We start from the raw sequence: 27,674 nt of genomic DNA, 5'->3' as shown, positions 1-27,674 counted from the left end.
CTTCAAAAAGAAAAAAGCAAGAGCACGCCATATTTTTAATTTACCATTATAATACAGTTAACCACTCTCTTCACCTGAAAAAAGAACAGAGCAATAGCACAATACCCTATTCAGTGTACTGATATACACCCATCAGAAGTTTGAGTACACCTGTTAAAAAATATTTCTCCATAAAATTACCCTGAACTATACAACTTACATTTTATTTTTCTAACATGTCTTGTACCTGCACAATGCTCTGAAATAGTGGGCTTCTGTACTACTGTGACACTAATGCTACTCTCTCCACCTTCAAAAAGAAGAAAGCAATAGCACAGCACACCGTATCTTTTAATGTACCAATATAATACAGTTAACACCTATTCAAAAAACAGCAGAAGAGCACAATACCCTACTCAGTTTACTGATATACACTAACAGTTACCCATCAAAGGTTAAAATAGCCCTTTAACCCACACAAAAATTAAATTATGAGCTCAAAGTATGCCAATTAGATATGCCAATTATGCCATCAATGTTTTTGAGGAAATTAAAAAGGGAACTACCACTTTTATTATTGATTGTCCAGTTTCTTGGCTGCCATCTTTGCTGACACTCAGTTAGACCTCCAGTTGGCCATCTCTGCTAATCCACAGCCAGATCTCCCACATTGTCAGTCAGCCATCTTTGCCGACCACAAGTCAGATCTCCAGCTTCCTGCCTCCTTCTCTGCACTCCAGTGGTCTGCTTCTCCAGCGCCCTGCCCAGACCTGCAGCCATGTCTTCTGGTGCCAGCTTCGCTGTTGACCTCCAGATTGGCCCAGCCTTCACTGTCGACCTTCACATCGGCCCAACCTTTGCCGCTGGCCTGCACTCCAACCTCCAGATGGGTTCCGCCTCCTCCAGATGGGTTCCACCTTCGCTGCTGGCCCCTGGCCCTCCAGAGTGGTTCTGCTTTCACCGCTGGTCCCCTGCCTAACCTCCAGAGGGGTTCTGTCTTGCCGCTGGCCTGCACCCCGACCTCCAGAGGGGTTCTGCCTTGCCGCTGGCCTGCACCCCGACCTCCAGGGGTTCCGCCTTTGCAGCCAGCCCCCTGCCTGACCACCAGAGCGGCTCCACACTTCTGATCATCCTCCTGGTCGCCATCCCGAGCGACTTCAACTGTCTGTCCTGCACCCCAGTCGCTCTCCTGAGCAACTTCACCCTTCTGTCCTGCCTCCTGGTTGTCCTCCAGAGCAGCTTCAGCCATTGCCCCTGCCCACCAGTTGCCCACAGGTCCTCAGCTTTCCCTTGGTCCTGCCTCCAGGCTGCTTGTCTAAGACTTTCTGCTGTGCCTTTGTTCGGCTCCCAGGCTGTCCCCCTGAACTCTCTTGTTTCACCCCTCTTCGGCCCCCAGGCTGTCCGCCTGAGGCCTCTTGCTCTGACCCTGTTCAGCCCCCAGGCCACTTCCTTGGTTTCCTGCGTTCTGGTCACCTGTCTTCTTGGTTACCTGTGCTTTGTCCTGGCCAATGGACTGTCGGTTTTAGCCTCCTCCTCCCCCCGTCTTTAGACAGCCGTGCCGTCCCTTGAGGGGGGGGTACTGTCATGGATTCATGGGTTGGGATGCTTTGTGTTCTGTGGGTTCTCTGTGTTACACTTATGTTGCCTAGTCATTTGGTTGAGCTTGATTATGTTATTTGACTTTGGGGACTTTCTTGCATTCTCGGTTTGATTGTAATTTGAATGTTGTGTGTTACCACAGTACATGCCCTGTGGTACTATGCCATATGTTTACCTAGCAGTACATGACCTTTACCACAAACTGCATTTTCTAGGTTTATCTATCTATCTATCTGAACATGAGGTTCACAAGCAGAAAAGCAATATACTGAGCAACGTTAATGTATTTTTCATATATCTTTTATTCTACATAGTAAAAAACAAAAATCAAAGCAGTTTACATAGAACCCTTAATGTGCTGTGCCAAAATTAAAAATGTATTCTTTGTCACTATGGCAGGGTCAATAACATTTCACCCTACATACATCAACAAAGATGTGAAAAAAAAATAGGCAAACGTTGCAGCAAGTGGGGAATTACGTCAATGAAAACATGTATTGTGTCGTGTACACTCCACCCAAATTAGGCTTTCTGAATATTTTTGTTCATAATCACTGCTGTTCAAAAACTTAAATGTATTTAGCTACATAAATATGAATATGTTTAAAATATGCCATACAAATAACTTGATGTGACGTTACTGCTCTTTGACGTAAGAGCAGTATAGTTCAGGGTAATTTGTGACGTTACTGCATGCGTGCACGCATGCTGTGTGTGTGTATTAAAGAGCTTGTTTTGCTTGATTGGTTATTAAAAATTCAAAAGTTAAAATAGTTGCAGGTGAAGGAGGAGAAGGGTAGGTGGTGTCATGGACTCATGGGTTGGGACTCTTTGTGTTCTTTGGGTTTTCTGCCCTGTATCAGCCTCGTCAGTCCTGCCCTGCTCTTAGTGTCTTCCCCAGTCTATCAGCTCCTATCTTGCCCTTGTGTTGTCCCACCTTTTCTTTGTTGTCTGCTTTCAGCAATCACACATTGTTCTTCTCACTCTTTATTCTTATTCCGTCTTCCGTACGTTTTTTGCCGCGTTTCAACTGCTGCATACTTTGTGCTATAAAAACCATTCAACTGTCAATCTGTGCAACTCATTCAGCAGATGTGTGCTTGTATTTTTCTGAAATGTAACATGTTTCAGTGATTTTATATAATTTTTTAAAACATTAAAATTTACAATGGCAGTCTATGGGACGAACTGTCCAACTGAGTTGGAACCTTGGTCACTTTGACACTCAACTGCTCGGAAGCCCCTTATCGTACAGATGCCATTCAAACTGTAAAATGTTCACAAAACTTTGAACTTTCAAAGTTATCAGATTGTTTAGTGATATCTTTTGTAGTTTTTCAGCAATTTAAGCCCAAAGTCAGGGGTTTTTCAGACTTTTTCAGGTCTTACCAGTGTGTCATGTGACTGTGTCACAGTGGAGAGCACAGATAATTTTAGACCAGAAATATTTTTCTAAACTGCTGTCACTCCCACAATTTTAACTCCTCAAGCACATATCTTGCCTCAGTATGTTGCCACAGGCTTCCTCTCTCTCAAAATGTAAATACATTTCACATAGGACTTATAATTTTTGAGATCTGAACCTTAATTGATAGAGAGTCCCTGTCATGTTCTCATTGACTGCAATACAGTCTGCAGGATGTGTGTCTCCTCTCACCCCGGTTCTTAAACTTACAGATTCTCTCTTCCTTCAAACACTTTTTACACATATCATTCATTCTCATGTTAAACTAGTCTTGCTTTCACTAATGATGTACAAATCTCTGGGCTTCAAGCTCAAGTTTAAGACAAATACATTTTCCTCATCAAAATGGAGATTTTTTCCTCTCTTTTTTGTGAATGTCTGTTGGCTCAGTGGTTTAGAACACTGTTCTGCTGATCAGCTTCACCTTAGATGACAAGGTTGTGTGTTTGATACCTGCTCACTGCAGTGCTCCTCATAATATTGCTCTCATGTACAAAGTTGCTTTACATCTCTATCATGTACTGTAAGTCAATTCCTCTTTAGCTTACATTAACATTATTACCTAAAATGTGAATTGCTATTGCTAATACTTCTTTTCCTATTTTACAGATCCTGTCTGAGTAGTCCAGTGGTTTAAGCTTAGATCACTTCTGAACTCCTTTTAGATCCAAAGGTTGTGAGTTCGAGCCAATCTGCTTAATGAGCTGAGCTGAACTGCTTTTTTGTCAATTTCATGCAATTGACAGACTAAATAGCAGAATCTGGCCTGGCATTCCTGTGTGACATATTAGCTCAGTGCATAGCATGTCTGTCTTACATGTATGAGGGGGTAGGTTCAATTCCACCCATTGCAGATTTTAATCTTGCTAGATTTTTCAATAGTGTTCAGCTTCCAGTCATGCAATCTAAATTCGCTTTCAGCAATCACGCGCAATTTCTACAGAAATTGCATTTCCTAATTCAGTTTGTATTTCATATGTTCAAGTTTCTGTTCAGTCCTTGTCGAGTCATCTGTTATGTTCAGCAAGACAGTTCTGTTCTGTTCCATTCTGGGAGTTTGTTCTGTTCATCCTGCTCAGCTCAGCCAGCTTTTGTGTTTTTGCCTGCTGATCCCAGAAATAAAGGAGGTTTTCTTCAGTCCTGCTTTTGGTCTCTGCATTTGGGCCCAACTGCTCTGCAGCGTGTGACGGGGTAGTGGAAATAAAAGCGGACAAGAAGACTAACTTATGTTAGTTAGATAGAAACCAAGAGTGACAGAGACCCAGCTGAACAGAGTATGGACATAGCTGCTGCTATTTCAGTGTGTTTTCAGTTAGTTAAAGTAACTAACATTTTGTTCACCTAAAAAAAGTCTTGTTCTGTGTTTGGTTGTGATAAAAGACCCTCTAAGGAGTCGGATGTTGAGTTTTTCCAGTGAGTACATTTTGTTTTAATGGTTTTAGACCTGTTTTTTGCTATCAGAAATTAGCATTAGCATTATCACGTTAACCACAGATTGTAAATGAGCCGTGCTAACCAAGCTAGCTGCTAGCGCTATGGTCAGCTCCACCCTCTCATCCAAATATGGTCACTTCTGGCTCCAAAAATCAAAAATGGCAATGGTCAAATCGTTAAACTTAAGGCTTCAAAACTGCAGTCCACAAACCAATGGGTCACATCACGGTGACTACATCCATATTTTTTTACAGTCTGTGATGGGTACCTACAAGTCTCCCAATTTATGCTAATCCAATGCAGTTTGGGGCAAAAACATGTCGTTTTTTGCATGTAGTATAATGTATTGTTTTCAACTATTCTAAAAATGTTATTTTTTTAATATTTCTGTATACTAGGGTCCCTAAACAGTCTTGGAATTGCACAAATTTGATGTGACTGGAAAGCTGAGACTCTTGTGAATTCAATGAGCCTTATTAAATCTATGTGTGATGTTTGTCCCCATAGTTGCTATTTCATTGTAGTGAGGCCATTTTTTGAAATTTGACCTCATTGTATAAAATGACCTATTGTGACTTCTAGGACAATCACAGCCTCATGAAACTTTACAACCACAAACAAGAGACATAGGGGATTCAGACGATGTATGGCTTGCTAGGTATATTGACAATAAGGGGTTTCTGAGCAATGTTCAGAACAGAAGTGCTCGCCATCCAACCACTGAAAAATACAATTTTCACAGAAATCTCCAAATGTCAAAAGTTTTTGAAACCAAATCACAGTATGAATTTTTCTGTGGTGTTCCTCAAGGTCTTGGTGTCTTAATGTGGTATTTTGGAGGAATTTTTGACCCTTTTTTTAAAAAAATCAATTCTCAAGTTGTCAAAAGTGGTTAAATTCTCACCAAATCTGCAGCACTTATTACTCTTTGCCCTTCTTCCCCCTCTGTACTTAACAGTGAGCCTTCAGAAGCTGCAGACCTCTGAGGATACAGTCGTCACCGAGGATGCCAAGGCTACTGGGAAAGGCAGGGTGACCTGTAAGGTGTTGACTCCACAGGGGATGGAGGTGGACATGGATGTCATGGAGAATCATGATAGGGCCTTTTGACATTTACTACACAGCCCCTGAACCTGGGAAATATGGAGCTTAGCGTAAATTCAGACAGGAAGACTATCTTAACCATTCATTCATTTCCTACTCACTCACTCTCCCCTGCTAGTCCCACCTTCACATCAGCTGTTTAGGGGCGTCACTTCTAGTTATCAAATCAGATTCCTCCACGATCTCTAACCGCCAATCACAGCTCAGCTGTCAAATGTTGTTTGTATGGTTTTAAAAAGGCTTTTAAATTTAGTGTTGAAATGAAGTAGTTTAAAAGATGATGAAACAACTATAAAAAATGGAAGTCTTTTTAACTTTCAACTAAAACCGGACATAGATGGGTGTCCTTAGTCATCTCTTCAACAACATGAAAATGTCTTTTCACCTTTCACTTTCAACCAAAATCAAACACATCTTAGACGACTGGCAAAGCTCCCACCCAACTACATTTTGCTCGGTGGGTGTATGGTATAGTACCACAGGATGTGTATTACAGTACCACAGAATGTATGGTATAGTACTACAGGATGTGTAATATAGTACCACAGAATGTATGGTATATTACCACAGGACATGTATTACAGTACCACAGAATGTATGGTATAGTACCACAGAATGTATAGTTCCACAGAATATATGGTACAATACCACAGGATGTATGGTGCAGTACCACAAAATCAGAGGAGGCTCATCTACAGAGGCAGAGGACGTTGCTTCTCTATTTTTGAGAGGCAAGAGAGAGATCAAATATACAGGCAGAGCTTTGGATGTCTTTTAAATGTCATTGCACCGAATTGTTGATGAATATTCATTTCCTTTGTTCTGGACTTTTAAGGTGTGGTTGTCTTCGACTTGAGATGGCAAATAACTTTCTTACACTGGGGAATTAAGTTTTAGTTTTAAACACAAAGTTCATACTTCAATCACTATCTTTGAATATTTCATGTACCATATATTGTAAAACCATTCAGGAAAAACTAGTTCAACATTATACATTAATTTCCAAAATAAGTTAATCCTTCCTTCAGCATACCTAACATTAACATTCATAGTAACGCTTCTTATAATGTCTAGACAGCCAACCTTCATTGATTTAGCTTTCTCAAACCATCTACACATCTCAAACCATCTACACTGAAGTAAAAGTTTAATACTATAGTGAATAAAATAAAGTGAAGCAACACTTACATGATAAAATTACTTTCAGAAACATATTCCATCTAGCCATATCTAGAAATATGGCTGAGTTTATTAGCAGACCAAAACCACGACAACTCAGAGTTGAGACCAGGAGGCAGAGCTGCAGTCCGACATGCTTCTCTATGCTTCCATTCGAGTGGTTACCCACCCAAAATAAGTTGGATGTCATGTCTCCGAGCGTTACTCATGCTGTCCTTAGTGTGGCCTCCTCGGTGGACCTTCCTCACCCACATACGTCTGTGTAAGGGGGGCTGGCAGTCAGTCATCAAGATAAGGTTGTCTGGCAATACAGGAGTCTCCATATCCCATAGTGAGACATCAAAACGAATGCTATTAAAGAGAACTTTAGGTATGGATAACAGGTGGCTAAACAAACTGGCGGGAAAAAATGGTTCGAGCGCTAATAAATGGGCTGGCATAAAGACAACTAGGGAGATTGAGGAAATGGAAAAATGTGTGCAGGAGAGCATGTGATAGTCAGGTGATGGGGAATGGCGGGAAAAGAGGTTACTGCAGCTCCCAGGCACTTACTCAGTGCCCTTAAGGGAGAATTCATCATTGTGACTCTATGGGTTATTCTCACTTTTCACTTGCCAACCTCTGTGGTAGTGATTTTGGAAACAAGGACTTGCGCATAAAAATGCATATCAGGACAAGCTGCTTGATCCCGCTACAGCTTTCCAATTAAAAATCAGAGGGGAAACTCACATCTATTCTAATGACTTGCAGGTTATCATTTGTTTTAAAAGACAATGTCAAAAATGTGCAAATTGAAACTACACATAAAAACAGGTGGATGGAAACACAGTGAATGGGCTGTTTTGTCATGCAGTACTGTTGTTTTAAGTTTCCTCAGCAGCTGGAGGCACTGTTGGGCTTTTTTGTACACTGAGCCAGATTGCAGAGAGAAGGAGAGAAAGGTGTCCAACTCTGTCCCTAGGTATCTGAAAGTGTGCACTTGCTCTAGCAAATGTCCAGCCTGATGGCTTCAAAGAGTGGCTGGGGTGCGTCCAGTTTACCCCTGCTCCCAAAACACAGCTCTTTGGTCTTGTCAATGTTCAGCTCCAGACAGCTTTCCTCAAAAGCCTGGACTAGTGCATGCGATTCCATACATACTTTCAGGGGACACAGACACGTTCCATATGTACGCACTAGTAGACAGGGCTCTAGCATGATAACTTTCCAGAGTTGTAAAATCCACTCTGTGAATATCACAATCCTTTACAAGACTTTAAACGCAATAATCTGTTACTCCAACTGGACTTGCTGGATCGTATTTCATTGTCTCACCGGCACTTGAAAAAACACGCCCACACCAACACAGCTCCATGTATTGTTTTGCACAGCACTGTTTTCAGTCTGACTACAGCTGAGGAGTTCTTGTATGTTTCTGAATAGCAAGAAAAAGTCAAAAAAAGAAAAGCGACTGCCTAATGAGAGTAGGGATACAGTACATACATGCAGAAGATGAGACAGGTATTCCTGTGCTTTTCTATCACGTAAGCAATTGGTGCGCTTGCTATGCATACAGTCCATGCTGTCACAAATTTGGGCTTCACTTGGACTTCTGCAGAGAGCTGTGCGCACACCCTCGCGGATATAGGCTGATAATGAAATTTATGTCACACGGACCAACACTGACCCTTGCGGCCACTTGGATACAGAAAGCATGAATTAGCCTTTAGCGTCAGTTGTGCCACCAGAGCCATGTCATCTTTGTATTTAAAAAGAGTCATTCCCTCACTGTTGCATGAGATTCACTTTGTGTAGATGGAGAAGAGAATGGGAGATAAAACATTGGTTAAATGATGAGAAAAAAGGCAGAGGTAGAACAAAGGAAAGGAAACAAGCATAGAGAATAACAGGGTGTAGGAGAGAGAGGGAAGGTTGCAGGGAAAGTGATGAAGATGATGAAGGTGTGATGTGCAGAGTGAGGGGAGGAGTCATATCGCAGTCCAACAGAGACAGAGAGAGGTGGGGAAAGAGAATGTGAAGAGATCAAGTAGTTGTATGACTCAGAATTCTGGTCAGAAAGCTGCTGGTCAGATGATCTCTAATGATGGAGGTCCAGGAAGGAGCAGAGCTCTGCTTTCCACAACTCCTCAACACTTCATGCAGGAGGCCAATGTCTTCTGGGTTCCAAGCTGTGTTTCTGAGGATTCTGCTGTCCTCCTTCTCTCTGCTCACTGTGGCTCCCAATCTGCTCGTCATCATCTCAGTCTCCCACTTCAGGCAGATCCTACATTTTTAAAATTTAGTAATATTAAGTTAGATTTAAAAGAGAAATTGTGTTTGAGCTACTACTAAGTAATGTTGCACCTTGGAACACTAGACTAATATTGTGCCTTGCTGACAATGTTTTTGCAACACTGGAGGCAGTGGTTCATGTCCTGTCTCCCCCCAATAATCAATGTATGTCAACCTTAACCAAGTAGTTTTGATTGTCTACACTTAACCATGTGTTAACTATAGATGTGGCAGGTCAGAAAACACTTGTTTGAGTTATTTAATCCTTTAGATATAAGGACTTGTTGGTTTAATGATGCATTTCTCTTTTCCTCCAGGCAGCTCCACACACCCACCAACCTCCTCCTCCTCTCTCTGGCTGTATCAGACTTTCTCGTGGGCCTCCTGCTGATGCCGGGAGCAGTTCTCCCACAAACATCCTGCTGGTTTCTTGGTGATCTCATGTGTCTTCTGTGTAATTATGTGGCCTTCATGATTAACAGTTCTGCAATAGGAAACATAGTGCTCATATCAGTTGACCGCTATGTGGCTATTTGTGACCCTCTGCATTACACCACCAGAATCACTGTGAGAAGAGTTAAACTCTGTGTTTGTCTGTGTTGGTTCTTTTCTGCTCTCTACAGCATTTTCTCCGTAAAGAATGTACTGACTCAACCAGGTAAGTATAATTCCTGTCAGGGAGAGTGTGTGGTTCTCATTGACTATATTTCAGGAGTTGTTGATCTTGTTCTGACCTTTATTGTTCCAGTTACTATCATCATAATCCTGTATATGAGAGTGTTTGTAGTGGCTGTGTCTCAGGCTCGTGCAATGCGTTCTCACGTTGCAGCTGTGACACTCCAGGTTTCACTGACTCTAACATCAAAGAAATCTGAGTTGAAAGCAGCCAGGACTCTTGGTATTCTTGTAGTTGTGTTTCTAATATGTTTATGCCCATACTATATTGCAATTTTTGCAGGGAACAACTCACTCAATACTTCATCTGCATTCTTTGTGCTCTATCTGTTTTATTTGAACTCCTGCTTGAACCCTGTGATATATACCTTGTTCTACCCCTGGTTTAGAAAAGCTATTAAACTCATTGTGACTCTTCAGATACTGCAGCCTGGCTCCTGTGATGCCAACATACTGTAGAGAGGATGTGGAGTGACTGATATGAGATCTGCTCTACAAAGACTTTTACTGAATTCAAAAATTTGTGAAAATCCTTTCTTCTCCTTTTGTAAATATGAACAGTGCATCAGAAAACTGTAAATCACTCTACTCATTGACAATTTTACGAAGGAATTACAATTTGTTTTCATTTTCATTTTATAAGATAGAAGAGGGCTGATGCTACAGTTGGAGACAAATCACAACATGAACAGTTTTAGAAATAGAAAACTAAACAATGATTTTACAATTCCTATCCCTGTATCCCACAAACATGACAAGGTGGGTTCAGCATGTAGGGGGAGAAAATGACTGCTGTGGAAATAGACATGTTGCATTTTTCAGTCCACTTGACAGTTTGTTCTGTGCCAATAAAATTATTGAATAACCTCACACTAAAGCTGGGGTCCACCTGCTCCACACACCCTCATGACACAAAAGGCCTCAACCTTTGAGACATTATAACTGACACATCAGCAGTACTGTCCAGGGTTTGAACTGCTTTGTCAGAATGTTTTTTCATCATATCAAAAATAAATATGATAATAAAAGCAAAGAATCATCTGCATCCAAGAAAAGAGGGAGAGAGAAAAAGAAGATGCAGCAACATGCTGGTCCAAGGTAGAGAAGTTTTCAGATAACATAAAAGTAATCAAGCAATTTCACTTTCTTTCTTTACTTTCACAAGTTCATTTTCTGTAAAAATACAAGTGAACATCCTGTGTTCAAAGATTCACTTGGGTAAACTTAAGGAATATTGGCAACAAAATGTACTATATATATTAAAAGTAGCTGACTCGTTATGCTGAATGTCCACTCTCAAGGTGTTTATAATATTAAATTATGGGATTATTCTGAATCGGTTGAGTTTATGTTAACAACTTTATATACTGTTGTATTGTTTATTAAAAAATATTGCATCATGTAAAGTGGTAATGTTTTAAAAGTAAATCGTAATCTGTAAATAACTAGAGCTGTCAAATGTTAATAAAGAGAAAATATTTCCCTCAGGATTGTTTTAGTACAAGTAGAAGGAAATGGAAGCATTCATATAAAGAACACGTAGGTTATTCAGATATGAAACGCTGTTGAAGAATGAAAGCTACAGATAAGTGCTGGAAAGTTCAATCTTCGAGTTGTCTCTGTACACTTGAGTACGGATTTCTAAATATATCTAGTATTTTGGTTGTATTTCAAGTTTTCAATGGTGGGTGTTGCACCTCTCAGGCCACTAGAATGCAGGACACTCTAACCAGATGTGTTTGTATCAAGTGGTTGTAAATATATTTATGCTTCATGATCCTCTCAAAATATAAGGCTGTATGCTAAATACAGCTGATAGTTTATTAAATCTACTTGTTTTTTAATATACTTACAGTGATTATTGTTTTGATGCTACATGTGTATGATTTTTACAGTAAATAAAGAAAAATATTGTTGCAACATAACACTTTTATTAATGTAAAACATAACCTCGTCTGGGCACCATCTCCTTGAAGTAACCTTTAATGTCCATAGGAAACATTAAAGCTTCTTGTGACAAAGCATCATAACACACTACATCAGACGTGAGATTGATAAAGTTGTTTCTGTGTTTCTTCTTGGCACAGTTAAATTAGACTAATGGGAAGTGGTGCCCCTTTTCAAATGAGGATTTGGTATTAACAAAGGTGATGTTCCTACATGCGCTTGCTATGTGTACAGTCTGCACAGTCACAAATTTGGGGCTACACGTGAATGTCCACAGAGGGGTCCGTGCAGACCCTCACAGACATGGGTGGATGATGAAACGTGGACCCTTACGGCCACATAGCCACAGAAAACATGAATTGTCCTTTAGTGTCAGGTGTGCCACCAGACCCATGCCATCTGCAGATTTAAAAAGAATCATTCCCTCACTGCTGCATGAGGTGCACTTTGTGTAGATGGAGAAGAGAATCAGAGATAGAACATGGGTTAAGTGACAAAAAAAGGGCAGAGGTAGGACAAAGGAAAGGAAACAAGCAAAGAGAATAACAGAGGATGGGTAGGAGACAAAGTGGTGATTGCAGGGAAAGTGATTAGATAATGAAGGTGTAATATGCAGAGTGAGGGAGAAGCGAAAACGCAGTCCAACAGAGACTGAGAAGGGTGGAGAAAGAGAATGTGAGAGAGATAAAGTAGTTATATGACTATGTATGACTCAGAGTTCTGGTCAGAAAGCTGCCAGAGCTGCAGCTCTCTCATGATCTCTGATGATGGAGGTCCAGGACGAAGCAGAGCTCTGCTTTCCACAACTCCTCAACACCTCCTGCAGGAGGCCAACGTCTTCTGGGTTCCAAGCTGTGTTTTTGAAGATTCTGCTGTCCTCTCTCTCTCTGCTCACTGTGGCTCTCAACTTACTCGTCATCATCTCGGTCTCCCACTTCAGGTAGAAATACAATTATCAGCGGATCCTTTTTTAAAACTAATTAATATAAACATGTAAAAGAGCAACTTCTAAGTAATGTTGCACCTTGGAACACTAAACTATTCTGCCTTGCTGACAATGTTTTTGCAAAATAAATCTCAAATGTCTGACTTTGACACTGGAGACAGTGGTTCATGTCCTGTCTCCCCCCAATAATCAATCTATGTCAACCTTAACCAAGTAGTTTTGATTGTCTACACTTAACCATGTGTTAACTATAGATGAGGCAGATCAGAAAACACTCAGATAAACACTAGATACTAACTACACAATTTTTTTTTAATATTTGTTTGAGTTGAGAATTGTATCATTTAGATATAAAGACTTGTTGGTTTAATGATGCATTTCTCTTTTCCTCCAGGCAGCTCCACACACCCACCAACCTCCTCCTCCTCTCTCTGGCTGTATCAGACTTTCTCGTGGGCCTCCTGCTGATACCAGGAGCAGTTGTCCTACAAACATTCTGCTGGTTTCTTGGTGATGAAATTTGTCTTCTGTGTAATTATATGTCCTTCATCATTACCTCTTCCTCAGTAGGAGACATGGTGCTCATATCAGTTGACCGCTATGTAGCTATTTGTGACCCTCTGCATTACACCACCAGAATCACTGTGAGAAGAGTTAAACTCTATGTTTGTCTGTGTTGGCTCTTTTCTGCCCTCTTCAGCATTGTCTTTACAAAGGACGAACTGACTCAACCAGGTAAGTATAATTCCTGTCAGGGAGAGTGTGTGTTTGTCATTGAATATATTTCAGGACTTGTTGACCTTGTTCTGACCTTTATTGTTCCAGTTACTCTCATCATAATCTTGTATATGAGAGTGTTTGTAGTGGCTGTGTCTCAGGCTCGTGCAATGCGTTCTCACGTTGCAGCTGTGACACTCCAGGTTTCACTGACTCTAACATCAAAGAAATCTGAGTTGAAAGCAGCCAGGACTCTTGGTATTCTTGTAGTTGTGTTTCTAATATGTTTCTGCCCATACTATATCACAGTTCTTGCAGGGAACAATTTGCTCAATACTTCATCTGCATTCTTTGTGCTCCATCTGTTGCAATTTAACTCCTGCTTGAACCCTGTGATATATACCTTGTTCTACCCCTGGTTTAGAAAAGCTAGTAAATTCATTGTGACTCTTCAGATACTGCAGCCTGGCTCCTGTGATGCCAACATACTGTAGAGAGGATGTGGAGTGACCAAGATGAGATCTGCTCTACAAAGACTTAAGACTTTAACATGATGCATTTTTCAATCCACTTGACAGTTCATTCTGTACCAAAAAAGTATTGCATAACCTCACACTACAGCTGAAATAGGAGAAAGAGTTACCACATGAATATCTGTTAACATCAACAGCAACAGCTGTTCTGTAAACTCAAATCAATCAATCACAACATTTTGGGTATCACACTTTAGAATTAAAACCTCAGTGCTGGAAACTGACCCAGTTCAAACATGCAGAAACCTAAATAATCAGCTCATTTCTTGCTATTGCATCTTATGTGATCACAGATGCTGTTTTGGCCTCATAGAGTATTCAGGCCACAGATCAGAGAACAGTCATGAAGATACATTTAGTATTACAGATTAAAGCTTCCTTGTTGAAACTAACAAAATATCTCAACCTTTGAGACATTATAACTGACACATCAGCAGTACTGTCCAGGGTTTGAACTGCTTTGTCAGAATGTTTTTTCATCATATCAAAAACAAGTAAAGAATCATCTGCATCCAAGAAAAGAGAGAGAGAGAAAAAAAAGGTGCAGCAGCAGCTGGTCCCAGAGAAGAAGTTTTCAGAAAATAGAAGTGAAAGTAAGCAAGCAATTTCACAGATACTGTAAAATTACAAATGAACATCCTGCATTCAAAGATTTACTTGGGTAAATTACAGGAGTATTAGCAGCAAAATGTACTTAAAATATTAAAAATAGCGGACTTACTATGTTGAATGTCCCGTCTCAATATGTTATAACCAGATCATTCTGAATTGGTTACTTTAACGACTTTGTATACTGTTGTATTGTTTTTCAAGATATTGCATCATGTAAACTGGTAATGTTTTATAAGTAAAATCATAATCTGTACGTAACTAGAGCTGTCAAATGTTCCTTAGTAAAGAGAAAATATTTCCCTCAGAATTGTTTTGTAATATAAGTAGAAGATAATGGAAACATTCATGTAAAGTAAATGCAGATTATTCAAATATGAAACACTGTTGAAGAATGAAAGGCACAGATGTCTAGGTGCGGCATCACACACTATCATAGGTAGAAGCCAGAGAATGTTATTCCTGTGATACAGAAGCGATGGTTAGTTACTGCTTTATGCAAACGTGGTTTTAAAAAGGATTTTGCTGGCTCTGTGTAATGACATTATGCATATATGCACACAGATTACCCATATATGTAGACCCCCCCATAAATAGTAAACATAATGTGCTGTAGACACAAATGTAAACAATTAAAATGTAAAATAAATTAAAATAAAAGTCAAGAGAACTCATCTCTGATTGTACTAACTTTACTGGTGAACCCTGTGATATATACCTTGTTCTACCCCTGGTTTAGAAAAGCTAGTAAATTCATTGTGACTCTTCAGATACTGCAGCCTGGCTCCTGTGATGCCAACATACTGTAGAGAGGATGTGGAGTGACTGAGATGAGATCTGCTCTACAAAAACTTTTACTGAATTCAAGAAATTGTGAAAATCCTTTCTTCTCCTTCTGTACATACATCAACATGCATTTTGGCAAAGTCCAGTCCGGCTTTTTTGTGTCTCCCTCTTAGAAGTGGGGTCTTCCTGGGTCATAGTCTGCTTAAAGTATCACTACAAATCAATTATTTCTTACAACTTCTAAAGGTTACCAATAATTTTGTCCAGGCTGTTTTAAAATGTCTTTGTTGAATAAGCATGAATGCAGTTATTTTCACAACTATTTTGTTTTGTTCCGCTGCAAACCAAACATTGACATGCATTGATAATAAAATATCTTTTAATTCCAACACTGTTCAGGGTGATATATATATCGATATGTATATGGCTCATGATGTGCAACAATAGAAAAGATGGAATTCTGAGAATGTTCCTTTATCCTTCCAAGGTGCTTTGTTTTGCAGTCTTTGCTTGTGTGGCCTATACATTCAGGCACCTGAGACAAATTCATTTTTCCTTGATGAAATTAATCTTGTCCCAGTGTTCTTTTACTTTAAACTATTAGCATTTATCAAGTGAGTGACTACTTTGTCAACAAAACAGACAGTTGTGAGTAGAGGAGGAATGACACTGGTGGCAAAACTGCTTCACTTTTTCCTTTGCTTTACATGATTAGCATTGGAGGCATTAGAGTTGGTGGGTTGTGAGTCCTGAATATTGCCAAAAAATGGATCTGAGGCAATTTTGACTTGCTTTTTGATCAAGGCATCAAGGTCAGTACACACTGCTGTCTCTCGACTTCACCCTTGGAGATCACGGGCAAGATTTCTCCATTTTTCCCTTAAGTTGTAAGGAAGTTTCAAGATAATGGTCCTCGTGTTAGATTGTGGGTCCAGTTCCTTCATATGCACCATTTTCTCTTTTAAATTTGATAATCATCAAAGAAATAGGGAGAATGATTGTACTGTTTTAATATCCTCCCTTTTAACAGGTGTCAAGCTGAGAGGATTCTCAGCTTGACACCTGTATTCTCTACCTTCTTGAGTCAGTAATCATGACAGTGAATCAATAAAAGTCAATAATCATCATGACAATGAATCAGTAAAAGTCAATAATCATGATAGATAATCATTAAAGGCCAAGAGCCATTTATTTTTATTTTTACTTTAAGGAGGATCCAGAAATAATGGTGACTCAAATGAGCTATATTGAATCATTGCCAACATACTGAAGGTCATCATATGACGTCAGGAACGGAGGAACGACTGTATCAAAACCATAACTATTGGTGTATAAAATAGCTCAGTGTACAAAAGACTTGTAACTAATGGTGGAAAATACCAGGAACTGCAAAAACAAGGAGGAGTCTTAGAAGATAAGATAACAATAAGCCTCACAGAAGGAGTTGTTGAATTGGGTATATAAGCAAGTGCTTTTGTGACTGTGATTCATGGACCAGCCTCAGTTTACTATTTTGCTCAATACATAGTAAATCTATTATTATATTGCAATGAACACCAGTTTCAGTGTATTTCTGGATTGTTGGAATATCTTAATTTTTGGGATAAATATGTTGTGGAAGACTTGAAGACCTATTGGTCCAGCTGAAGGACTTTTCCATGACAATATGCAAATGTAACCACATTAAATTGACAGGTAGAGTTATCCCATAAATGGTCATTAGAGGGTGCTATAACACAGTGTAGTGCTAGTGACAGTACTGTAGAGAGTCAAGGTTGAACCATGGAGAAAGACACTATGTAAGTGCTGCTCAGAGAGAGTTATAGAGAAGAATGCAGGAGCTTCCACAAGCTGTGCCAAAAGCTTATGATATTAAGACACTTAGTTAACTTTTCTTCTTATCATTTTACTGGTTGGGAGACCGGAGGATTATTTTGATGTTGATGTACCTGCTTTTGGGAAAAACCTGTGAATCTCTGGTGAGTTAACGTACTAAGTTAGCATAGTAGGCTAGCGGTTAGTCAAATTGTAAATGTGGATCTTGTGTTACCTTTATAGACTACTGCATTATTTTGTGTTATGTTTTCTCTACCTTATCAATACCATAAACCAATCGGAGATATCCATATGAGAGCATAGGAATGGTTTTCCCTGCTGAAAAAAACAGCTTAAACCAACTCAAGATGGTTGCTTGTTTTAGCTAGTTTGAAGCTGGTTTTGCTGGTTAACCGTGTTGGTTAAGCTGGTGATAGGCAGGTGCAGCTAGTTGGCCATCCTGATTGAACTAGTCCCTCAGCTGGGCCAGAGGTCAGGCTGGTCAGCCAGCTTGGAAAAGTTGGTGTCAAGCAAAAAATAGATGGTCGGCCAGCTGAGAAAAGATTGGTCAAGCTGAGTCAAGCTGGTGTAACTGGTAGGCCAACTTGGTCAAGCTTGTGTCAGGCAGGTGAAGCAGGTTGCACTCAAAATTAAAAATTCAATATTAAACGGACATATCTCTGTATAGAGAACTGCATAAATCAACAGAGATTTTGAATATATGTACGTATTTAAAAATTTACACTTGCACTCAAGAAACGCTTGGTTCCAAGATTGACTTAAACAACCCAAATACAACCTTTTAGGGCTTTCCCTTGCCTTCTTGGGGCCCAAGACAAATTTCAGAGAATCTCCCAAGAATCATAACCTGTTAACCATAACCAAGCTGTTCTATCTCACTTATTGCTTTAATATACCACCTAAAACAACCGTATTAAAGATGCCATCTGTTACGACTGAGGTTGTTTTTTGGACCCAAAAGCAGACACGGAAAACAGACAGTTGGATGAGAAAAAGATGGTTTAATCAGCAACCTTTGGTTATGGAGGGTAGAAGGGAGGGGTGCTGGCACTGGCAAGGAGCAGGCAGGCTGGAGAGGGGTTGTGTGGCAGAGAGAGGCAGGTGGCTGGGTGTGCTTGGCGTGGTGTGGCTGGAGAATGGGCTTGCAGCTGAAAAACAACAGATGACCGGGTTGACGGGTTGACACTGGAGACCTAGGCACAGGAGAAGTCGTGTTAGTGGAAGAACCAAAAAGAAAGCACATGAAAATAACTCTAGTATAGATAATACTGAGTGGCCAAGAATGTAGCTACCACTAAGGTGACTGAACAATCTGGTGATGAGTGGAAGGAGAGCTGGAGTATTTGAGCTGTGGCTTGAGGAGCTGATTGTAGACAGGAGTGGAATTGAACCCAGGTGCCAGGTCAGGGAAGCTGCACTCACACACACACAAACAGACAGGGGAGGAGGACACACAGGGGAAGACAGGGAAAAAACAGAAACAAGGAGAAAAGCTAGAGACCCAGCCAGAGTCCAGAGCTAAAACACCCGTTGAACTGTGTAGAGTTCTGCATTGCTGGTCTGGCCTCGGAATCAACACAATAGACACCCACAACTTTGCTGATGACAACTTTCCCATCCTTTCTCCATAATACTCCCTTGGTTGCAAGTACTTTTGCTTGATCAACAAAAGACTTGAGAAAAACATGCATCTGAGGCTTTACTGATCCAAACTACAACCCAGCCGACATCACATGTTTGAACCGAGTGTTTGGTGGCAGCTCATTGAGGTGAAGGTGAATGGGCCAGATGGAATATTTGGATGACTTGTAAAGAGGTGAACCATCTGGATTGAACGTGTATGACAGATTGTTAGGATCTAATAAAATTTCACCTGGTGCTGACAGCACTTTGTACAGGTCACTGTCTGATATAATGTTTTCTGCTTTGCTTGGTCTGTCCACCCTGTAGCTCAATTTGCTCTGTAACTCTGGAGTTTGAAGAATGTACTGAATCTGGGGAGCTATTGGGGCACTGATAAAGAAGCTCCCATTGTCCAGGGTGTTTGGGAAAACTGGTGAATTACATCCTGAACATTGTGTGACACTGTTCTCTAACACATCATTTTGACTTCCCAAATTGGCTTTACAGGCCTTACAGTAAAAATGAAAGTTGATTTATCCATGTTATTTTGAAACACTTAATAAAGGCATACTTTGACCCTGGTACAACATCTTGTTCAAATAAGTGATAAGTTTAAGGGCAGATCCAGTTATTTGATGCCTTGCTGCATAGGTCATGATCATCAGTACTGCCTCAGCCCTTGATGTTGTACCTGTGGCCACCAGAGGCGTGTCCATCCCTGTATACTCCATTCCCAAATGGATCATTTGAACAGTCCGAGTTGCTATCTTTTGGTGACTCTGAATCTTCTTCTGATGACATGTTCTCTTGCAATGTGTCCACATCATCGTCTGATGGAGTCAAAGCCCAGGAAGAACAGTGACATGTTAAACTCTATTTTGACAACTTTCAGAACATCTTTATACAACAAGGTTCATTTGTGTTTCTTCCTGAAACGTGGATCCACCATGTTGATCTACTCACTTTGCAACTATTTTTGAAGGTGTTGGTTTAAAGGATAAAGCTGGCGATTTTCTATATTGTCAACAAATCTTATGTGCAGAGCCGAACCATCAATGAATCAATCCAACTTTTAGTATTGTGTGTGTGTATCCAAAGCCTGATATATGTTATACCTCTGTGCTGTAGACCTCCGTTGCTTCCGCAAGACAGTCAACTAATATAGTGTGGAACTGTATCAAAAGCTGCACTTAGATCTAAAAGAATTAAAATTGCGCTCTCCCCCGTCAGCTGCTAAAAGGAGGTCATTAATTACCTTGAGGAGGGCAGTTCCTGTGCTATGTACAGCTCTAAAACCTGACTGAAATTTCTCAAAGACGTCGTTTTGACACATAAAAGCTAAAAGTTGGGTTGAAACCACTTTTTCTAGAACTTTGCTTTAAAAGGGAAGTTTAGAAATTGGTCTGAAATTATTAAAAACGGAGGGATCAAGGTTAGGTTTCTTTAAAAGAGCACCACAGCATGTTTAAAAATAGAAGGAAAAAGTCCATTCTCTAGGGAACTGTTGATAATCAATAAAATACTGCGGCCAACTATGTCAATTACTTCTTTGAGAAATTTGTGTGCATCATCATCATGTATGACCAGCTCAACCACCAAGCAGTCCCAACTAAAGTGTATTCAAGATCATACCAGCTTGACCACCTAATGGTGACCAGCTAGACCACCCATGTCCAGCTTTGACCAGCTTAACCAGCAATCCTGGCCAGCTAAAGTGTCCAAAACCCCTCTAAACCAACAAACCTGGTCAACCAGCTTGACCAGCCTTGTTGGTCTCAGTTGTTTGTTTCAGCAGGGTTCTGAATTTATTTTCTGTTTCACTATAAAGAAGAATGTAAACATGAGCGGTCTTGACGTGTAACACCACCAGCTTCATTTTAGTTTCTCTCTCGTGTAGTAATTAGGCAGGTTTGAGACATTTTAGTGCGACATAGTTTTACTGTAGCTAGTGTTCACAGAAGATAAACAATTTTGAATATAAGATGTGAATGCATTCAAATTCATATGGAATTAGACACATTCTTTTTTCTTGAAACACAGCACACAGTTGATTGAATTTACTAATTATCTGGATTAAGTCGCATACATATAAAAGAGTAAGAGAAATATGATTACAAATGATAATGAAATTTTTGTACAGTAGTAATAAGAGATATTTTCCCTGCTGTTGTTTTCAAATCCTGATTAAAATTGTTTTTACTATATTCCCCTCAGTTTACAAGCATTAAGTGTAATTTACACTGTGGTGGTAACAATCAACACCTGTAGACAGTAGACTCAGTGCTTGTTAGCCTATTAGCTTGTTGGACTGTAGATAGTAAACTCAGTACTTGTTAGCCTGATAGCATAGTTAGATTTAGTGCCTGTTAATAATTGTTTTGCATTTGGATTGAAACATGATACAAATATGAGTCTGTATTTTTCTTTACTGCAAAAATCATACACATGTAGCATCAACACAATTATCCCTGTAAGTAAATAAAAAACAAAATATCTGCTGTATTTAGCATACAGTCTAATATTTTGGGAGGATAATGAAGCATAAGTGTATTTACTACCACTTAATACAAACACATCTGGTTAGACTATCCTGCATTGTAGAGGCCTGAGAAGTGCAACACCCATAACTGGAAACCTCGAAATACATTTAGAAGTCTGTGCTCCAGTATACCGAGTCAACTCAAACACTGGAACTTACCAGCACTAATCTGTGCCTTTCATTCTTCAACAGTGTTTCATATTTGAATAATCTACATGTACTTTACATGAATGTTTCCATTTTCTACTTGAACTACAAAACTATTCTGAGGGAAATATTTTCTCTTTATTTAACATTTGACAGTTCTAGTTAGTTACAGATTATGATTTTAATTATAAAACATTACCAGTTTACATGATGCACTATTCTTGAATAAACAATACAACAGGATTAGAAGTCGTAAAATAAACTCATCCAATTCAGAATAATCCAGTAATGTAATATTATAACATTTTTAGAGGGGAAATTCAGCATATGGTTCAATTACTCCTGTAATTTATCAAAGTAAATCTTTGAATGCAGGATGTTCACTTGTAATTTTACAGTATCTGTGAAATTGCTTGCTTACTTTTACTTTATCTGAAAACTTCTCCTCTGGGACCAGCTGCTGCTGCACCTTTTTTTCTCTCTCCCTCTTTTCTTGGATGCAAATGATTCTTTACTTGTATTATCATATTTATTTTTTCTATGAAAAAGCATTCTGACAAAGCAGTTCAAACCCTGGACAGTACTGCTGATGTGTCAGTTATAATGTCTCAAAGGTTGAGATATTTTGTTAGTTTCAACAAGGAAGCTTTAATCTGTAATACTAAATGTATCTTCATGACTGTTCTCTGATCTGTGGCCTGAATACTCTATGAGGCCAAAACAGCATCTGTGATCACATAAGATGCAATAGCAAGAAATGAGCTGATTATTTAGGTTTCTGCATGTTTGAACTGGGTCAGTTTCCAGCATGTAGGTTATAATTCTAAAATCTGATACCCAAAGGGTGTGATTGATTGATTTGAGTTTACAGGTGTATTTAAACAACTGTTGTTGTTGTTTTGTTCATGGACACTGCTCCATTTTTCCCCGTATTTTGATAGACTCACCTCGTCTGTCATATTTGTGGGATACAGGGATAAAAAATTATTATTCCATTGTTTAGTTTTCTATTTCTAAAGCTGCTCATTTTTGTGGTTAGTCTCTAACTGTAACACCAGCCCTCCAAGGAGGGGAATTTCTTCTGTCTGTCTAAAATGAAAACAGCAGGAGAGAGAAAAAACATACAACCACTAATATAATGAAACAGTGGAGAACATAATCATTATTTTGTGATAACTTGTCATAATAATTATTTTATCCTAAATATGCAATAGGTTGTAATTCCTATGTTAAACTGACAATAACTAGAGTAATGCACACTTTTCTCATGTATTGTTCATATGTACAGAAAGAGAAGAAAGGATTTTCACAAATTTTTCAATTCAGTAAAAGTCTTTGTAGAGCAGATCTCATCTCAGTCACTCCACATCCTTTCTACAGTATGTTGGCATCACAGGAGCCAGGCTGCAGTATCTGAAGAGTCACAATGAGTTTAATAGCTTTTCTGAACCAGGGGTAGAACAAGGCATATATCACAGGGTTCAGGCAGGAGTTCAAATAATACAGAATACCCAAAAAGAATGCAGATGGATTAGTGAATGAAGTGTCGCCCCCTGCAAGAGAAACACAATAATATGGACAGAAACATATTAGAAACACAACTACAAGAATACCAAGAGTCCTGGCTGCTTTCAACTCAGATTTCTTTGATGTTAGAGTCAGTGAAACCTGGAGTGTCACAGCTGCAATGTGAGAGCGCATTGCACGAGCCTGAGACACAGCCACTACAAACACTCTCATATACAAGATTATGATGATAGTAACTGGAACAATAAAGGTCAGAACAAGATCAACAAGTCCTGAAATATAGTCAATGACAAACACACACTCTCCGTGACAGGAATTATACTTACCTGGTTGAGTCAGTTCATCCTTTGTAAAGAAAATGCTGAAGAGAGCAGAAAAGAGCCAACACAGACAAACACAGAGTTTAACTCTTCTCACAGTGATTCTGGTGGTGTAATGCAGAGGGTTACAAATAGCCACATAGCGGTCAACTGATATGAGCACCATGTCTCCTACTGAGGAAGAGGTAATGGTGAAGGCCACATAATTAAACAGAGAACACATGAGATCACCAAGAAACCAGCAGGATGTTTGTGGGAGAACTGCTCCTGGTATCAGCACGAGGCCCACGAGAATATCTGATACAGCCAAAGAGAGGAGGAGGAGGTTGGTGGGTGTGTGGAGCTGCCTGGAGGAAAAGGGAAATGCATCATTAAACTGAGTCCTTATATCTAAATGATAAAACAACTCAAACAAGTATTCCAAAAAAAACTATCAGCATTCTCTGATCTGCCTCATCTAAAGTTAACACATGGTTAAGTGTAGACAATCAAAACTACTTGGTTAAGGTTGACATACATTGATTATTGGGGGGAGACAGGACATGAACCACTGTCTCCAGTGTCAAAGTCAGACATTTGAGATTTATTTTGCAAAAACATTGTCAGCAAGACAGAATAGTTCTAGTGTTCCAAGGTGCAACATTACTTAGTAGTAGCTCAAACACAATTCCTCTTTTAAATCTGTTAATATCAATATGTTTTAAAAATGTAGGATCTGCAGATAATTGTATCTCTGCCTGAAGTGGGAGACCGAGATGATGACGAGCAGGTTGAGAGCCACAGTGAGCAGAGAGAAGGAGGACAGCAGAATGATCCGAAACACAACTTCAGATCCAGAAGATGTTGACCTTCTGCAGGAGGTGTTGAGGAGTTGTGGAAAGCAGAGCTCCGCTCCTTCCTGGACCTCCATCATCAGAGATCATGAGAGAGCCGCAGCTCTGGCAGCTTTCTGACTAGAACTCTGAGTCATACAACCACTTTCTCTTCACATTCTCTTTCCCCAACCGTCTTAGTCCCTGTTGGACTGCGATATCGCTCCTCCCTCAATCTACACAACACACCTTCATCATCTTCATTTGTCCCACCTCTGCCCTTTTTTCACTTAACCCATGTTTTATTTATTTATTTTCTTATTCATCTATGCAAAGTACATCTCATGCAGCAGTGAGGGAATGACTCTCTTTAAATCCACAGATGGCATAGTTGCACACCTGACACTAAAGGCCAATTCATGCTTCCTGCATGAATTCTGCATGAATTGGTGGCGACGAGGGTCCACGCTGGTCCGTGAGATGTAAATTTTGTTGTCCGCCCATATCCGCAAGGGTCTGCATGGACCCCTCTGCAGACACCCCTGTTTTGATCTTGATGTCCCTCCTCCCTCACTCTGCACATCACACCTTCATCATCCTCATCACTTTGCCTGTCTATTTTGTCTATTTTGACAACTTTCAGAACATCTTTATACAACAAGGTTCATTTGTGTTTCTTCATGAAACGTGGATCCACCATGTTGATCTACTCACTTTGCAACTATTTTTGAAGGTGTTGGTTTAAAGGATAAAGCTGGCGATTTTCTATATTGTCAACAAATCTTATGTGCAGAGCCGAACCATCAATGAATCGATCCAACTTACAAGTATTGTGTGTGTGTATCCAAAGCCTGATATATGTTATACCTCTGTGCTGTAGACCTCCGTTGCTTCCCAAAAACTATTACAAACATGTCATTGAGACACACCTCTGCACTGGGTAATGTGTTTCTTCACCCAGAAGGCAATGGCTAGTTTTTTTTTTAGAAACAGCTTCAGAGACAAATAACAGTGATAAAATATGAACAGCCAGAAGGGCCCCACCTGAGGATCTAAGGCTGCAGGCTGGCTTGTACGGGGTCAATATATCTGTTATGTAGCTTGGAGCCAGACCCAGACATGCTTTAAAAGTGATAAGTAAAATCTTAAAATCAATTCTATAATGAACAGGGAGCCAATGGAGAGAAGCCAGGATTGGGGTGATGTGATGTCTGTTAAAACCAGTAAGAAGCCTAGCTGCTGCGTTCTGAACTAGTCGGAGGCGAGAAAGGGATTTTTGTGTTATGCTGGAAAGGAGGGAGTTACAGTAATCTATTCTGGAGAAAATGAAAGCGTGGATGATTTTTTCAAGGTCAGAGTAGGAGAGCATTGGCTTGGGTTAATTCGGTCAATGGTTCTTATTTGGAGGAAGCAGGACTGGACAACTTTTACGTGGTTCAAAACTTAAATCAGAATCAAATAGTAGAATTCTAGCAGTGGGCTTCATGTTGGTGGATAGGGAATGAAGACTGATGGGAATTTTTCGGATTAGGGGGACCGAACAGTATGATTTCTGTTTTTGAGTTGTTGAGTTGAAGGAAAATTTTGTGCCATCCAACAGTTGACATCGCTGAGACAATCTACAACAGCAGCTAGGCTTCTTGGGTCACCGGGTCTCAGGGGAAGGTATATCTGTCTGTCGTCTGCATCGCAATGAAAAGAAATGTTGTGTTGTTGAATGATTTGGCCAAATTTAAGCATGTAAATGGAAAATAAAATTGGACCTAAAATTGAACCTTGCGGTACACCACTGGTAATGTGGGCTGTGGAAGAAAAGAAGTTATCGATGGTGACCAGGAAGGTTCTTTCTAAAAGGTAAGAATAAAACCAATCAGGTGCAGTGTCCTTGATGCCCACCCAGGTCATAAGACAGTCAACTAATATAGTGTGGAACTGTATCAAAAGCTGCACTTAGATCTAAAAGAATTAAAATTGCACTCTCTCCCGTCAGCTGCTAAAAGGAGGTCATTAATTACCTTGAGGAGGGCAGTATCTGTGCTATGTACAGCTCTAAAACTCTAAAAGTTGGGGTGAAACCACTTTTTCTAAAACTTTGCTTAAAAAGGGAAGTTTAGAAATTGGTCTGAAATTATTAAAAATGGAGGGATCAAGGTTAGGTTTCTTTAAAAGAGCACCACAGCATGTTTAAAAGTCCATTCTCTAGGGAACTGTTGATAATCAATAAAATACTGCGGCCAACTATGTCAATTACTTCTTTGAGAAATTTCGTGGAAATAGCGTCAAGGCTGCACGTGGTGGGCTTCACCTGGGCTATGATATCAGATAAAATGACAGTGATATATGTTTAAAATTACTAAAATAACAATGACTGTCCCTGCTGGTATGTAAAACATAGGCTGGGGCATTTATTAAGTGACACACTTAATGCAGCTGCAGCTGCTCAAGACCAAGAAATTTCATGTCTGTTTCCCCAACTGCTGGAAAAGTGAAGGGGGTTAGCTCCAAAGTTAGAGATATTAATGGTGGCATTTTTTGTTTAATAACATAAAAGCATGTTTTTAATACAGTTCTATAAAAGTTGTGGACATTTTTGTGAACATTTGTGCTTATGTGTTTTTTAAATATCAGTTTTAGGGTAACGCCGTATTTCAGATAGAAGTGGTAGGATGCTAAAAGGTTATTAATGCTGCTAATTTTCATTTTTTCTTCATTTTATAATAATGATCTGCTGAATTGGGAAACTGTAAATGTGAGCTGGAACAGGAGGTGGCCATTTACAGAAACGTGAACTTAACATTGCTGAAACAGGTCTTTTCTCAGAGTGAGTACATTTGTTTTTACTAATTGCAGACAAATTATTTAAGAATAATGGTCAGTTTAGCTTTTCTAACTGTTTATTTTTATTAGAATCCTCATCAGCTACTACAATAAAAGACACAAACAGACAAGATTTGCAGTGTACTGAAATTTGTACCTGTACACAATCAGCCCATCAGGATGGGCCCACATATGAACTATTAAGGTGCAGTCACATTGAAATTCTCTTTCTGTTCATTTCACTAAGGAAGGGGAGCAACACTCTCTCGTGGACTGTCTCTCCATTGTTCGTCCATCCAGTATTTAAATTTATTCTGGTGTGTAATAAGTGTTACAATCTCACAGGGCTGCTGTCATTGCTACAGACAGCACGTTAATGATAGATATCCAGTGTAATATTAATTAATAGTATTGTTGAACTTTTTCTGCATGCCCTTCTTTGCGTTACATATCAGCATTCTGTGGAGAAAGAATCTGTGACCTCAAGACCCTATGAGCCAGCCATTGCACCTCTGATACCACCAGCAATCCACAACCCCACCTCAGAGAGGGAGCCACTTTGAGTCTTTTGGAAAAAAATGTTTTCCATAGGTTCTTTAGCCATTTGTTTTTGACTGCTCACATCCAAATTGGTGTCCAAATCAGTAGTGTGCATGTGAACACTCGTGTGTTAGTCCTTAGGCATGGCATAAATACTCTCTCCACAAAATTTGTGACCATTTTGTCAGGTTATTGGACTAACAGACAAGCATAGGGTCACACAGACCATAACATTACCTTAGCTTGACTGATGTCATTACTAAATAAGTTGC

The 27,674-nt window shown here is 39.7% G+C and overlaps 3 protein-coding genes across 3 annotated transcripts; 2 read left to right on the top strand and 1 right to left on the bottom strand.

The window, feature by feature from the left end:
• Positions 1-8,840: 8,840 nt before the first annotated feature.
• LOC121907360 (trace amine-associated receptor 13c-like) lies at positions 8,841-10,162 on the top strand. The gene is made up of 2 exons (XM_042426881.1): positions 8,841-9,013; positions 9,346-10,162. The coding sequence occupies exons 1-2, from the start codon at positions 8,841-8,843 to the stop codon at positions 10,160-10,162; spliced, it is 990 nt and encodes a 329-aa protein (XP_042282815.1).
• A 2,255-nt stretch (positions 10,163-12,417) lies between these two features.
• Positions 12,418-13,807, top strand: LOC121907392 (trace amine-associated receptor 13c-like). The gene is made up of 2 exons (XM_042426917.1): positions 12,418-12,590; positions 12,991-13,807. The coding sequence occupies exons 1-2, from the start codon at positions 12,418-12,420 to the stop codon at positions 13,805-13,807; spliced, it is 990 nt and encodes a 329-aa protein (XP_042282851.1).
• An 8,953-nt stretch (positions 13,808-22,760) lies between these two features.
• LOC121907330 (trace amine-associated receptor 13c-like) lies at positions 22,761-24,914 on the bottom strand. Its single transcript, XM_042426833.1, has 2 exons — positions 23,971-24,914; positions 22,761-23,580 (listed from the first exon to the last, which is right to left on the bottom strand). The coding sequence occupies exons 1-2, from the start codon at positions 24,144-24,146 to the stop codon at positions 22,761-22,763; spliced, it is 996 nt and encodes a 331-aa protein (XP_042282767.1). The 5' UTR covers positions 24,147-24,914.
• Between the last annotated feature and the right edge of the window lie 2,760 nt (positions 24,915-27,674).

The sequence above is a fragment of the Thunnus maccoyii genome, chromosome 11 (assembly GCF_910596095.1).
Source record: "Thunnus maccoyii chromosome 11, fThuMac1.1, whole genome shotgun sequence".
Taxonomy (NCBI): Eukaryota; Metazoa; Chordata; class Actinopteri; order Scombriformes; family Scombridae; genus Thunnus; species Thunnus maccoyii.
The sequence above is the reverse complement of the archived record's forward strand: the minus strand, read 5'-3'. Positions and strand labels throughout refer to the sequence as shown.